Below are 15,592 nucleotides of genomic sequence, written 5' to 3'. Positions count from 1 at the left end.
ATATTTTTACTTTTCCGATTCGTCTTAACGAGACAAATAAGAAAACCAAAAAAGTGAGGCGCATAAGTAAGAAACACGCAAAAAATTCAAATAAGAACAAAACTAAAAGTTATAGAAAAAGTTAAGTAAAAGGGATGTCCCAAAATCCTCAAAAATCTATTTATTCTTCTTCATTTGCCTCACACCATCTCAAGCTTTGCTGAAAAAAATGGCACACAAATTTAATCCTTAAAATGTGCAATAAGGCCATCCACAATGGTATAACCAAAAATGGATAACCAAAAGTTGACACATCAGCTTTTGATTATTCATTTAAGAGGTTGTTAAGCTTACCAATGTTAAGGTTCACAATGGTCGCTTCTAGTCTATAAACAAAATAAGGGGTCCACAGCCTAAAATTGGTTATCCAAAGCTTAAAAATGCTTTTGATTATTGAAAAATGTTGCTAGTTTTGGTTATCCAAAACCTAAAATTTGATTATTTTTAAGGATGTTGCTAAGTTTGATTATACCATTGTGAGTCATCTTTTGCACAAACATTGTTAAGTTTAAAAACAATTGACATTTGATTATACCACTGTGGATGGCCTAACCAGTTCAACAAAAACAAATAGTTACAATAACTGAGATGAAGCCTTATAAGCATTACTCCCATAACAAACCAACCATTACAATAACAAGTTAATACCATAATTAGTTTATGGACCAAATGCTCATTCAAAATAGCAGTACCAACTTACTACCATAACCAGTTTATGGACAACATACAAATCCAAAGTACTAGTACCGGCTTACTACATATTACATTCATCTAAGTCCAAACTAGCCAAGTTTTTCAAAACACATTAAAACATAAAATCATAAAATACATACTATCTACTGCAAAATTATAACATTATAGATGCAGCTTCACAAAAAGTACTTTCACAAAACTAAAAGTTATAGAAAAAGTAAAAGTAGTTGTTATTAGAATTTCATGGCCCCATAGGTGGGTTTTAGCGGGAGAAATCAGTAGAGTAATGTATTTTTCTTTTAAAATGTATATTGGTTTCCTTCCAAATGGTCAGGTGTAGGCCATTTCAGAATTTCCGCCTGTTTTTAGATGAAAAATTAATAGCGGATGAAAAAGATAGGTTTTAAATAGGTCAGATATTTTTTTAATAACATTAAAAGATCAAATACCTATATGTAATTTGTGTGAAAGATTTGATACTATTTTGAAATTTTCTCTTATTAAAATTAGGGCGCTGCTATTCGCAGCCCTCTATTTACTCTCATAGCCCGTTAAAAATTTTCAATTATACTCGACAGTTAGTTACCGAAATTGAGATATATTTTCAGCGTCCAATTTCCAAAATATAATATTTTTTTCAACAGATGTTTACCAAAAATGCATGTTCGGCAGTTGTTTACCGAAAGTTGAACATATTTTCGACATGTAGTTACCGAAATATAATCTTGTTTTCAACAACAATTTACCGAAATGTTATTTATGATTTTCAACAATCATTTACCGAAATTTAGTGGGCTACGGGAGTAAATAGAGGGCTGCGAATAGCGGCGCCCTAAAATTAAGGGAAAATTAATTGCTCTTCTCGTTAGGGAAGTGTACTTATAACTTCGCTTTACACACACACACACACCCCCCCCTTCCCCTTCTCTCTTTCGAGCAGGCATCACCAAATCCTATCGCCAAATCCCCTCTCTCGAATAGCAAAAATAAAAATAAAAATCCCCTCTCCAGTCTCTCTCTTCCCGTTCATCCACACCGATCTCACTCCAGTCTCGATCTCCTTCCGACCCCAATACCGATCTCACTCACAGATTCCGATCCCCATTGGAGCTCCTAGTTGTATATTTGGTGCCATAATATGGGTATAGAACCAATTATACAACCCCATAGGAGTTGCAGTTTTACACTGTGAAGTAATTGTCATTACTAGTTGTTGGTAAGTTTCTCGAAGCTCAATAGTTTTATGCTGCGCTTTAATGTTTGTTAATGGCTTGCGATGTACGTGGGTTTATTTTCAACACGCTCCTCTAATATTATGCCAAAGTGTAGACATATATGTGCAAGGCCGGCCCAAGGGTTTTGGGTGCCCAAGGCCAATAAAAAAATGTGTGCCCTTAAAGAGTTAATACTTAACAATTTTTACAGCAACAATCACAATACAAAAAAGCCAAATCAATATAAAGTTCTACTAATCATTATATACGAACACAAAATACAAAGTCTCCAAATAGGTAAATACATATTATCTCAAGAACGCATGAGTGTCACTTGAATATTACTCGTCTTGCATTTCTAGAAGCAAAACTATCAATTAAATTAGTATAATCCACCTCTTTCACCAAGTCATTTTCAATTGATAACATGGCTAACCCATTTAGTCTTTCTTGTGACATGGTTGATCGAAGGTAATTTTTGATCAACTTCAACTTTGAAAAGCTTCTTTCTCCCGAGGCAACACTAACCGGTATAGTCAAAAGCACTCTATACGCATTCCATGTATTTGGGAAAGAGTCCGCCATAAGTTTGATAAAATTGAGCACTTCAATTGGTTTCTGCACTCCCCTTGGCAATACTTGTTTCAAGCATTTCAACTCTACAAACAAATCTCTCCCATCAATATCGGAAACCCCGCCATGCTTTAAAACTTCTTCAAGGTTGGTACAATGATTTTTCAAGCATTCATCACTCGAACTCGCCTTTTCCAAATCAAACAAGAAACCAAAATTCTTCTCATACACTTCAAATTGTTGGAACCTATCTTTGAAGGAAGAAAGAGCTTTATCCACAATTACCAAGAAGTAATTCACTTTCATTGATTCTTCAGCAGAGTGTGTCACCTCGTCCGCAACATCTTCATCAAATTGCTTCTTTCTTTGAATGATGCGCTTTTCAACAAACTTAGGTTCAATCCCCATTTCATTCGCCATTTCCGTAGCATCAACCATTGCCTCCACAAAACCAACTTTTCTGTAGTTCTCAAAATAATCAATCAGGCCTTTTAACTTCTCGATAGCAAGGTATATGCACATGTCTTCACTTTGAAGAAACTTGCTCACAATGTTAACAGCAAACAACAACTTGTACCAAATAGCCATGGCAAACAAGAACTCAAAACTCTCAAGTTCGTTCTTTGCAAGGGATTTAGCTTCACTTTGTGCTATCGACTCTGTCGTCGTGTCGTTCGCCAAGTCTACCAAAGCATCTCTTAGTTTTGAGGGATTGTATCTTATCGGCTTGATGCTTTCAATGCGACTTTCCCAACGTGTTTGTGACAATGTCTTAAGCGTGAGACCCTTCACATCTTTCAAATTGTCCTTTAAAATTGCCCACCGTTGGACTGAAGAGGAAAACAACACATATAGACGTTGTACCACTCCAAAAAATGTTTTTGCTTTAGAACAAGAGTTGGCCATATCACAAAGAACAAGATTGAGACTATGGCAGCCACATGGGGTATAGAATGCTCTTGGATTTACTTCAAGTACCCTTGTTTGTACACCCTTATTTTTCCCTTTCATGTTAGAGCCGTTATCATAACCTTGTCCCCTTAAATCACCAATATCAAGTTGAAGGCTAACTAATACTTCTTGAAGTGCACAAAATAGCCCCAATCCCGTCGTGTCATCCACCTTCAAAAATTCTAAAAAGAACTCACTCACCTTCACCTCTATTGGACTTGTTGAAATATCCACACATCGTATGACAAGGGACATTTGTTCTTCATGACTTACATCCGGGGTACAATCAAGTATAACTGAATAATATTTAGCGTCTTTGATTGTTGCAACAATTTTACTCTTCACTTCTGCCGCTAACATCTGTATCAACTCGTTCTGGATTTTGTGACTGAGATAATGGTTATGAATCTCACCCTTTTCAATTCGCCTCAAGTGCTCTTGCATTACTAGATCAAATTTTCCCATCATTTGAATAAAACATAAAAAATTCCCATTATTCCTTTGGTAAATCTTCTCATTTTCTCCACGAAATGGTAGATTATTCTGCGCAAGTGCTTCCACAAGAGCAATTTCTCTCAGTAATACCCCTCTCCAATGTTCCCTCTCTTTAATGACTCGTTCTTGAACATTTTTGTCAATTGTTTGATTCTTCTGAAATCTTCTCTCCAACTCAATCCATTTGTTCATGCACGTGAGGTGCTCCCAATTAGTTTCATGACTTTTAAGCCTATCACCAATATTTTTCCAGTCTTGAAATCCATCATTGGCCAATTGAGTCTTGTTTCCTTCATTCTTGAATAATTTGCAACAAAAGCAAAATACTTTATTCAAAGCCTCCGAGTATACTAGCCATTTTCTATCATGTTTCTCTCCATTGGGTAAATGGCGAATATAGTGCACAGAAGAGAAATCTCTACTCTTCTCATTGTCATCCTTAGGAAAGGTAGCATCACCATTTCTTCTTACGGGACCTCTTTCAACCAATAAGTCCCTTAATTTTTGATCCATGTTATCCCAATTACATGGATCATCAATGTTCACAGGAGCGCATTCAACATTCAAGTCTTCATTTGGATTGACATCCCTCGAACTTTCATTACTACTCTCATTGACACATTGATAGGCTTCCTCATCCCCCAAATCCTCACATTCTTCTTCTACTTGTTCTTCATTCACCAAGTTTTTAGCGACATCAATCACCAAATTTTCGTGTTCTTCGACTGAGCTTTGTATATTTTCGTTGCTTGAAAAGAACTTTTTAATAGCCCCTTTTTTAGAATTTATTAATGCTTCAGTCTTTTGCTTCTTTATTCTTTTCTGATGACCAGATAGTTGACGTTTAGGCATGATGCACCTAAGTAAGAATTTAAAAAAAAGAGAGGCTTATAACATTATTATTAATGATGCACTAACCGATAATCAGATATTTTTAAATTTAAGCACACCAACTAATGTCAACTAAATCAGCACAAATCTAAGCACCACCAGCCAGAGCTCTGCATTTAACAACATACGTACAAATTTAAGCACCACCAACCAGGGCTCTGCATAAGAAGAGAATACTTACCGATTTGAAGCCTCGCAAGTCGCAAGCGAATGGGACTTTAAGACTCCGCAGTGTATATTATACCTAGTAGTATATACTGGTCCTGCATTTCAATTTCCAATAATCTTAAACGCAAATCAAGTGGAGAATAAAAAAAGCCCTAATATCACTATCACTAATCAACTAAACTTAATTAAAGAGATTCTCACTTCTCAATGTTCTCATAAGCAATATTAAATTACAAACTTCATTACTTCAACAGTTCAACACAGAGTGGCAGCCGGCAGTGCCTTTCGGGCTTCGAACCTTCCTAGAATCCCAGTTCAAATTAGTTGATTAATGTTATATTACATTACAAACTTCAAAGAGAGTGAGAGACCTATTAACTATTGTCTATTGAGTATTGAGTATTGACTACTATAATACTATTGAAAGTTTGAAACTTGAAACTGAAAGCACCGCTGCACCGATCGGAAAAAAAATTACCTCGAGCTCGAATCTCGAACACAGACACAGACTCAAGGCCGGCCCAAAATCCCAGTTCGGCAGCTCCCCCTTCTGTCTTCGGCCCTTCGTTTGGTGAAAATGTCGAACACAGAGAAGTGAAGAACTAGAGAAGGGTGGGAATCGATCGTCCGTTCCAGTCTTCCAGATCAATTTCAGCTTCCCCTCTTTTTTTTCTTCTTTAATTTTTTGTTTTGTTTTGGGTGAGAGTGAGCCGGTGAAATGTTTGAGAGGAAGGGTTTCAATTAAAAACCATGTAGATCACTTATTTACAAAAATGCCACCGAGCATTTTTTGGGCTTTGACTGGATCTATGGGCCACAGCCAGATTTTAATTGGAATGGGCCTCTTTTTTCCATTCTATTGGGCCAAAAAGACTTCTAGTCAAGCCCAAATATAAAAATTAGTGGAGTGCCCCTAAAATTTGACCTTTTTGGGATGCCCAAGGCCCAAGCCTTGTGGGCCTTGGGGTTGGGCCGGCCCTGTATATGTGCATATCTAAGAGTTGAACAACAGTGAATCTTATCTCATTGCTACAAGCCTCTCATGTAGGGTTGCAACGACCCGACCCGAGCTTTGACATGTCGAGCGTGACTCATTCAAAACTAGCTTAGCTTGAGCTCGGAGTTGAGCCGAAATAATCAAGCTCGTGCTCCGCTCATTTATTTTCGAGGTGTTCGAGCGCAGCTCGTTTACTGCAGCAGCCTTTATAAAGAGTTCGCTTTATAAACGTGCCAAGTTTATAATCTAGCCGAGGTACAACTAACTCGAGCTCCAGTCGATAACTAAACGAGCTTAACACTTGAGCTCGAGCTTAACACTTGAGCTCGAGCTCGACTCGTTTACTACTGAGCCAAGCCGAGCCCATAATGAGCCGAGCCTCAAGGTGCTCGTGAACGGCTCAGCTCGTTTGTAGCCCTACTTTCAAGCCCTTGGCTCTCTATATCCATAACAGGGCACTGATTTGTCATTTCAGTCCATGCATATTATATACTATGTATGAAAGCATTCTTCATTTCTAGGCATGTGGACAGATATATCATATATGGTCTATTTTTTGGTGTTTGTGTATTTTTTGGATGCTCTTATATGACTTTGGTAGAGGGGGTGTTAGATGATGCCTCAAAGAAACATTGTTCCTTTGAATTATTCTATTGTGTGTTTCCTGCAAAGAAGTTGAATGATCATGTGTTCAGGATTTTAAGGAAATTGTATGAGTTATTTTCCCCATCGCATAGGGTCCATCCTTATTAGATATCAGTTGACTGATGACTAGTGTAAAGATAGAAACTGATCTACAAGAGGCAGTTTGGAAGATGGATTAAGTTCGACTGTTTGAGTGGTGCTTTAGTTTTGTACTTTTGTTATGTGAGATGGTACTCAAATAGATTCTATGCCTACAAACTCAGTCATTTGTTTTGAATAATTCTTGGAGTCTGCTTTTCGATTTATACGCATGCTCATTTTATGCAGTAATTGGTTTTCATTATGTTGTTTTGTGCCTGCACGGTTATTTGCACTAATGTTGTGGTGTTTTTCCTTGACTAATTGTTATGCCCGCTTGTGTTAGTGGTTATATTGAATTGTATAGTTTCATGATTGTTTGCAATATGTCCGTCCAATATTGGGAAGCTGAATTTGGGTGCGCCGAAAAGAATTTCTCCCCGTTAGCCCTTTCACCATGGCAAACAACAAAAGTTGCTTCCCTCTTCCCTTACCCATTCCTGCCTTCCAGTTTTTCGTTGTACATTACACGTCACAGAATTACAACTATCAAGACAAATAATTACAGAAAGAGAAGCTTCAGCAGATGTAAGTTGGATGACAAAAAGTTTGATTTCTACTTCAAGCAACGCCCCTAGTCTGCCAAACCAACAGCTTAAGTCCCAATCAATTGGGGTTGGTCACAGAATTACATGAATCGTTTTTCCATTTCACTGTATTCAATGCCGGGTTCATGTCATAAGGATCTAACTGGGTCTTTTGTGTGCTTGTTGTCAGCTGCCTAACGGACAACCCTTCTCCTTTGTCCGGGCTTGAACTGGCTGTATAGAAGATAAGACTATAAGCATGAAACAGGCAGAGTTAAGCAACGTTCATAGTCGATTTCTAGTTATTTGATATCATCCTAGCTGCTACCTCCTGTGGCTATTCTTGAAGTGAGTAGCTTCTCGAGTTACAAGTACATGTCCCTTCTTTCCAGTTTTATTGTCGAATGATTCTGGGACTTACAAATTTCAGTACCAAAATATGGTTTAAAGTAAGAGTTAGCCCAGAAAAGTTGGTTAAGATGGTTTGAACAGGTTAGTCAAGGGTTTTGACCTTTCAATTCAAGGTTTATCAAGGCTAGGTTGGATAATTGGTTGAAGGGAACCAAAAGCATTGTAGATGAGGGAACTTCTCTATCTCCTTTCCCTAAGTTTCTTTTTCTTTCTCATTGTTGTGAAAAGAGGCATCACACATCCACAAATAATAGGCAGCAAAAAAATTCTTCATTAATTGATCGAAACCTAAGAAGCACAGCCACTAATACAATACTAAAAAGATGGGGAAACTGACACGGCAGGGGAGAGACCAAAAAAATATTATCCAAGTCATTGTAATTTGCTTAGTTAATTTTTATATCAATGTTATATCGATACACAACATAACCTATTGTTATAATTTGCAATTCTTATCTTTTACCTACAAGATATTATAATTTAAATGAGGGTTTTATTAGGTTATTTTCTTATTCGCAAATTTTGCCTTTTTAATTCCTGAGGAACGTTGTAAACATTGTAAATTGACCCCTAACTTGTCCCCACCCGTGTCTAACTTAAGTCAGGTGTCTCGAAGCATGTCCCCAACATGTCCCTCGTGTGGCCTATTAAATTGTTAGTCACCAACTCATCTAAAAGCTTAAGCTGTTAGAGAGAGGGGGCAACTGTATTACTTATACCTTCAACACGCTCCCTCACATGTACTCAGGCTCTCCTCTATAAGCGGGCTAAACACGTGTAAATATTTTAACATTAGGTAGGTGGTGAGGTTCGAACACAGGATCTATTGCCTGCTCTATTACCATATTAGATTATTAGCCACCAACTCAACTTTATTACTTATACCTTCAACATGGCCCAACTTAAAAATGGAAAGAATTAATTGGACACCCATTGTGGTGTGTCCAAGTCGTGGACTCAGTGGGGACAAGCGTTTCCTGGGCTTGTCAGACATGGAAAAAGCTGATAGTCAGGCATGTCATTGCTTCATAGAGAAACTTAATTAAAACAAAATGAAAAGAAAACTGAAGCACTTAGCTTTTGATGGCAAGATTGTAGATGGTGTCTATACAAGTAACTTTGTTTGCTGCTGACTCAAGTTTTACCTAGCTTCTATAACGATTCCTGTACATTCCTTGCTAGCTGATGACTAGTTTGTTAGCTGCACTTAACATTTTCTTCAATTCGCCTCCAAGAAGTTTCTTTTAAGACTTAAGGCTAGTGACACAATTACCACATTTGGGTAAGACACTTGGATTCTTTACCATCAGGTACGCACATATACTCACCATATAATTAGTGCTCTTTTAGTTCTAAATGTTATTAGTATTCTATATTCTAAGCTGGTCATTCCTTCTGTGATATTTGCATTACTTGATTGTAGCTGGTATTTTCTATGTTTGCATCAGTTCACATGGTTCTTAGTTTACATGCAGCAGTTAACTGTAGTTTGTTTAATTGGTTACACTACTAATCTGTTGTTTTCTTAGTTTATCCTATTTTTTTACTCTGCATAGAAACAAAAACTATATGTTATGCTTACTTTTTCGTGTATTGCAGGTCTTCAGATATCAGAAATGGTTGATCAATCGAAACACAGAATCTTGATGGTCTCTGATTTTTTCTTTCCCAATTTCGGCGGTGTGGAGAGTCACATTTATTATTTGGCACAGTGCTTACTTAAGCTTGGCCATAAGGTCAGATAATGCATCAGTTGATGGTTTAGATGTACCGTACTAGTTGTTTAACTCATTAGCAATTAGTAACCCCCATATTAGTTCGAGCAGAATGCGCGAAAACAAGCAGACAACTACCTGGTTTTCAATGTAGTTGGGGGAAGTTCGTATAAAATTTGGCAAATAGTCATACTCTGTACACATAAGCTACATTTTCGTGAATGTCCTTTATCAGTAAGGTACTGAATCTGGATGATATTCGAAATTTGAAGTAGTTCTCTTACTTTCATTATAAATGTAATGTCTAGAAACGCAAGTGTACTTTTAACTTCTGTATTTATTCAAAGTTTGCCCACTTTCATCTTGTGCAAGGATAACTGTGGGATGGGGCTGAAACATTCTCCTCCACTTATAAAAGCAATGTTCTTGCTGTGCCCTCGACCCAAGTGGCCCAAGAAATTCTCTTGGCTGGTCTATGTGGGATAACATGTCACTTCCAACTGCAGAATATCCCATTAGTGGGGACATGATGGATTACACCGAATTCTCTGCCCGTATAGCCTTACTCTTCTACCCTTTGTAACGATCCACCACTTGGTGGCCTAGTAACCTAAGCAAGCCTACCATTGTGGATCAAAAGCTGAAAATCCAAGTTACTTGGCCAGCAAGAATTTGTCTTGTATACTATTTGCACTTAATGGTTCCCGCGGATGTGCAATGTTGATGTCACAACATTACATGCTAGTAAGGCACGTTAACTCCAACGGTTGGTTTGACAAAGATGTGTGCTAGGAAAAGCTAGCAAGGGCTGTTAGAATCGAGTAACCAAGGTGTGATATACTACAATCCTTTGTTTCTCTGTTCTTTTTTCTCATTGAGACACTGCACACAAAGTAATGAACGGGGAGAGTGTGCAGTTTTCCAGGTTGAGGCATCATATACATGTCTACTGTCTAGTCGTGTGCTGTTGTGATTTCTGGTTGAGCAAACTTGATTGTAACTTTGTGCAGGTTGTTGTGATGACTCATGCTTATGAAAAACGCTCTGGGGTGAGGTATATGACTGGTGGCCTGAAGGTCTACTACATACCATGGAAACCATTCCTTATGCAGAACACATTGCCCACATTTTATGGAACTCTTCCAATAATAAGGACAATCCTCATTCGGGAAAAGATATCGCTGGTGCATGGGCATCAAGCTTTCTCAACTCTTTGTCATGAAGCTTTGATGCACTCACGCACTATGGGTTACAAAGTTGTGTTTACTGATCATTCACTCTATGGTTTTGCCGATGCGGGTAGCATTCACATGAACAAAGTGCTGCAATTTACTCTAGCAGATGTGAGTCAGGTCATCTGTGTTTCTCATACAAGCAAGGAAAACACAGTTCTAAGGTCAGGGCTACCGCCAGAGAAGGTCTTCGTAATACCAAATGCAGTAGACACAGCTATGTTCAAGCCTGCTCCAAAACGACTCAGCAGTGATGAGATCGTTATTGTTGTGATAAGTAGATTGGTTTATCGGAAGGGCGCAGATCTTCTCGTTGAAGTTATCCCTGAAGTGTGCCGTTTACATCCCAATGTGAGTTATTTAGCACATTAGATTGAGTAGTTATAAGAAATGCTTTCTATGTTTGAGCTGTTGGTGGTTACTTTTTCTTCCTAAGAAGGGGTTAGCTATAATGAAGTTTTTAAGTCCATTTGCAACATGGATCTTTTTTTTTGCTAATCTATTAAGAGGAAAGTTACAAATCTCAGCTACCACCTGCCACCACTACTTTGAGAAAACAAACCAAACCCATCATTTTCACCGGTTTTATTTCACACCTAAGGCTAAGAATGACACAAAGTTTGTCAAATAATATGGATTCAAGACTTAACAAATAAAAATTAAGGGGTTGTGTGTGCATTGTGTTACTTATCTATGCCTGAAAATACGACTTTTGGCTTGTGGAACTGGAACGACCTTTCCATAATCCTTGGGTTTCTAATTGATTTTATGTTTCTTGAACTGTATCGCTTGATTTGCATAGATTTTGACGAGATATGACAATTGCTGAGCATTTTGCTGTGTACAGAATCTATATATGTGATCTCAACCTTTTCCACAACATTAAATAATGATACCGGTGGGGCCCGGAACTCTTTTTGGTATTGGGTTACCCTTGACCTAAAAGATTTAAGGATGTCAATTCCAGTGCAATATTACTTTTTGTGTATTCTTTTATTTGTTCCTTTTTCTTCTTTTTCGTTCTCATATTCTATTCACCAACTTGTAATTTATTCTACATGTGATCCTGTGTCTCCATTTCTTTTCAATTCAAATAGCTCATCTAGAAGCACATTTTAAGGTTCGTTTCATTGTTGGTGGAGATGGGCCTAAAAGGGTGAGGCTAGAAGAGATGAGAGAAAAGAATTCTCTTCAAGATCGAGTGGAAATGTTAGGTGCTGTTCCACATGCTAAAGTAAGGTCTGTCCTGATTTCGGGCCATATATTCTTAAACAGGTACTGTGGTTTTTCGAACTTTCAGCTGCGATTCATGTTCATTTTTGTTTTTCTTTCAAAAGCTTTTCTGTGGTGTCTGTACAAGTTCCGTTTATTGTGAATTGGGTTTCAGATTTGGAGCCATCTCCAAGACCTCACGTACGCTAGTTTGCCTCTTGGAAATTGACGAACATTTAGCAATTTAACTTGTCTGATAATTGAAGTAGCGTACAGCTACGTTCAACCTTCCATTTCTATTATCAAGCTGTTGAAGAATCACCAATCACTTGAACCTTAAATACCTTTAGCAGTTTACTTTGTTTGATATAGCGTACAACTAAGTTCAACCTTCTAATATGTATGATCATGGTGTTGTAACTGTCGTTGCAATGATTTGAAAAAATTTGAATGTGGTGTTTGCAAAGAATGAGCAAGGTTGGTTGAATGAACACAATTTGTTGGCGTCATGAAGCCCTGGGCAATTTATAAGTGATATTTCACCTAAATTTTCAACTACTCATGCCAAAGTAAGGTCTATCCCGATTATACGCCTTATATGTTTTAATAGGTACAAGTCTTTTATAGTCTTTTCATCTCGGTTTTCGGTTCTGTTTTTTTCTGTGGGGAAATGTTCATGCAGCTTCACCAATCATTTGATATTTACAAAACCTTTTTAACCTTTGCTTATTGATCAATAAAATAGCGAACAAGATAAGTTCAACCTTTTATTTATGTTTCTAGATAGAATACATTTGCAAAAGCTTGATGTGATCTTGCATTTCTTGCTTCGAGTTGGGCCTTGAAATTCATTTGTCAAACTCAAGTGCTCCTGACATTTCCTCGTGTTACGACTTTTCATACATAAGTAAAAATAATAGAAGGGAGTAGTTACACTAATTATGAAAGCTAAAGTGCATTTTGCAGATATGCATCTTTATATCGTACATGCACACCAATTGTTTTCAGTCACAAGTCTTGATAAAGTACTTTTGTTGGTTTTCTTGTTTATTTTCGTGGTGTGTGTTTCTCTGAATGACTTTCAGGCTTCAGCTGATTTGTATGTCTATTTTGGCAGTTCTTTAACAGAAGCATTTTGCATAGCAATACTGGAGGCTGCAAGTTGTGGACTCTTAACAGTCAGTACACGCGTGGGAGGTGTCCCAGAGGCATGGATCATAAGATCTTTTTGCTACGTCTAGTTAATTGGATTCTTAACTGTTTGCTGATTAGTTTGCTGTCATGGCTCATTTAGAGGATTGGATAATATTCTCACTTCCTATTTTCTGATCTGCATTATTAGGTTCTACCAGAGGACATGATTGTACTAGCTAAACCTGATCCAGTTGATATGGTACAAGCAATCCAGAAGGCAATATGCATCCTTCCCAACATTGATCCGCATTCTATGCATCTTCGCGTGAGTGAACTTATGTGTATATGTGGCTGGTTGTAACTTGTAAGATGTGCTCGTCAATCATTTTCATGTTTGGATCTTATCTTTACTGCCAGATGAAAAAATTATACAGTTGGCATGATGTTGCTAAAAGGACAGAGATTGTCTATGACCGTGCTTTGAGATGCTCGAATCAAAACCTTTTGGAACGACTTTCACGGTATGGGTCATAATATCTCATTTTTGGATTACCTGTCTTGCCAAACTGTGCCCATGCTTAAGGAGTCTGAAGTCCTTTACCATGGACACATATGGCGATGTATGAACCATTTTTCATTCTTGACATGGTTACTCTAAACCAAAACTTTGCTGATATCCAATCCTCTGAAATATGCTCGTTAATACTGTCAGGAACTTGACATGGTCCGTGAAAGTTTTCTGTGAAGTGACACAATTAGATGTTGAACTCTATTTGTGTAACAACTGATAGTACTTGCTCATCACTTCCAATGGTTGTAATAGTAACGTAGTGTTGGCTACCAAGTGTGGTCAGTGAAGGGAGATTTCGCTATATGTTATGGGTACATGGTACAAAGTACTAAGATCCGAAGGAAATAAGGTGACTTTCAGTAGCAAAGGCTATCCCAACTGAAGGACACCCAGAGGCATGGTGCAAGGATAACCCACCCCTGAAGCCAGAGGTTCACACTCAAGCGGGAGGCAGGCCTGAGTCGCTCGGGACAGAAGGAGGATTGTGGAATGGAAGCTTGAGTTCAGGGGGTCGTTTGAAGGATCGAACTCCTCTCAGGAGTTTGGACTTCAGACCAGTCTTAGGGAGAGGCAGATTTGCTTACCAGAGGTCAAGCTTCATTGAGATCCGTATCATGCCTACCCACCGAAACCTGAGACTAAGAGTCAACCTTCACCTACCACTTACACTCATGTGACCCCTGAGGTCACATGATACGAAACCCCCATATCACTGACTTCCGGATGGTAAACCCTCAGGCCTAGGGCCTAGACCCCATGTGTCTGTTACCAACTTCTTGTCTAGCCTCTAAATACCTTCACGTGGCATCTCGCTCGCTAGCTTCAACAAAGACAACCTTTAACCTATGATACGTGACTTTCATAGGTCTGGTCCCCTAAGCTGTAGAGGTTGACCCTTGGCCAAACAGCCATCAGGGGGCCGGGCATGTGTCCCTCAGCCAAACCTCCTTCAGAGAAACCTCTCTAACCCCGAGCCTTCAGCATCTCATTGGTTACCTCCCTCTCAGCCTTTAGCATCTCATTGGTTACCTCGGATTGCCTTTGGAACTTTGATAGCCCATCAATGTATCACACATATATCTACCAATCTTCTTTCTGATAGAAGTCTTAATTTGACAATAGTGGTCTCCAACATTTCTGTTAGTGCAAAAGTCAATTTGAAGATCTGTTAACGATGTGATCTTGTGATTAGGTACCTCACATGTGGCGCCTGGGCCGGCAAGCTTTTTTGCTTGGTCATGGTCATTGATTTTTTGTTATGGCATCTACTGAAAGTATTTCAGGTATGTCTATCTTGTATGGCTTCATCTGTAACAAGTTTGCTGCTATACTGCACATCATTTTCTTATTTGGTAATTATGTGTTTCCAATTTTCATTAGCCTGCTGCGGCTATCGAGGTGGTACCTGATATCATTACACCACCTCGTCAACATGGAGAGAAGTCGGGGGATGCCAATAGCAATTGAAGAGTAAAGCTTGACATCATGTACAGGGTCAACGCTTAGATTGCTTGGCCTACTCACCGTTTAACTGGGAGCTAACATGTAACAAAATGCAGGAATCGTATTTTGACTTTGTCTTGCGATTCTGCTAATTCTTGCTCTTTTTTGGCTAATATGTTCATAGATTCAGGTGGTAAAGGGCCACAGTGGTCTGTGGTAGGTCATAGGTGCAAAATTTTGGCTAAGCCATAACCAGAAACAAAAAGAACTATGACCTACTGTTACATGATTTTGCTCTCAGGATTGACACCTCATCTTTTTCTTGTTCCCCCAAATGCATTTTTCTTTTCTGCTGCACCTTTTTCTTGTTAGTAATCTGAAAATGAATGTATAATATTAGGTATAAATGGTCCTGGGTAGCTGAGAACTGGGAGAATTTGGAAACTGCCAAGCACTGGACAATTTGATAGAATACTAATACGAATCATATGGTGCTTTTCGTAATCATGATCAAACAATCATTTGGTTGTGGTTTGTTGTCGT

At 38.3% G+C, this 15,592-nt stretch overlaps 2 protein-coding genes across 4 annotated transcripts; one reads left to right on the top strand and one right to left on the bottom strand.

Moving 5' to 3' along the window:
• The first annotated feature begins 1,642 nt into the window (after nt 1-1,642).
• Nucleotides 1,643-15,381, top strand: LOC131319185 (phosphatidylinositol N-acetylglucosaminyltransferase subunit A). 3 transcript variants are annotated; one of them, XM_058349346.1, is made up of 10 exons: nt 1,690-1,948; nt 7,522-7,679; nt 9,342-9,478; nt 10,468-11,040; nt 11,810-11,964; nt 13,019-13,109; nt 13,244-13,360; nt 13,453-13,556; nt 14,799-14,889; nt 14,987-15,381. In XM_058349346.1, exons 3-10 carry the CDS (start codon nt 9,359-9,361, stop codon nt 15,071-15,073), a joined length of 1,338 nt encoding a protein of 445 aa, XP_058205329.1. In that variant the 5' UTR covers nt 1,690-1,948; nt 7,522-7,679; nt 9,342-9,358; the 3' UTR covers nt 15,074-15,381. The 3 variants fall into 3 exon arrangements, with proteins under 3 accessions (XP_058205327.1, XP_058205329.1, XP_058205330.1); XM_058349344.1 differs by lacking the exon at nt 7,522-7,679 and having other exon boundaries at nt 1,643-1,948; XM_058349347.1 differs by lacking the exons at nt 1,690-1,948; nt 7,522-7,679; nt 9,342-9,478 and adding an exon at nt 10,096-10,287.
• Nucleotides 2,077-5,620, bottom strand: LOC131319181 (uncharacterized). Its single transcript, XM_058349340.1, has 2 exons — nt 5,503-5,620; nt 2,077-5,119 (listed from the first exon to the last, which is right to left on the bottom strand). Exon 2 carries the CDS (start codon nt 4,815-4,817, stop codon nt 2,277-2,279), a length of 2,541 nt encoding a protein of 846 aa, XP_058205323.1. The 5' UTR covers nt 4,818-5,119; nt 5,503-5,620; the 3' UTR covers nt 2,077-2,276.
• Nucleotides 15,382-15,592: the final 211 nt, after the last annotated feature.

Source organism: Rhododendron vialii, chromosome 3a (genome assembly GCF_030253575.1).
Source record: "Rhododendron vialii isolate Sample 1 chromosome 3a, ASM3025357v1".
NCBI lineage: Eukaryota > Viridiplantae > Streptophyta > Magnoliopsida > Ericales > Ericaceae > Rhododendron > Rhododendron vialii.
Note: the sequence above shows the minus strand (reverse complement) of the source record. Positions and strands in the feature narration are given on the sequence as shown.

Coding starts and splice junctions, on each gene's coding strand:
- LOC131319181 (XM_058349340.1), bottom strand. CDS start 4,817: ATGCCTAAACGTCAACTATCTGGTCATCAGAAAAGAATAAAGAAGCAA.
- LOC131319185 (XM_058349344.1), top strand. CDS start 9,359: ATGGTTGATCAATCGAAACACAGAATCTTGATGGTCTCTGATTTTTTC. Junction 9,479..10,467: donor TACTTAAGCTTGGCCATAAG/GTCAGATAATGC, acceptor AACTTTGTGCAG/GTTGTTGTGATGACTCATGC. Junction 13,110..13,243: donor GCGTGGGAGGTGTCCCAGAG/GCATGGATCATA, acceptor CTGCATTATTAG/GTTCTACCAGAGGACATGAT.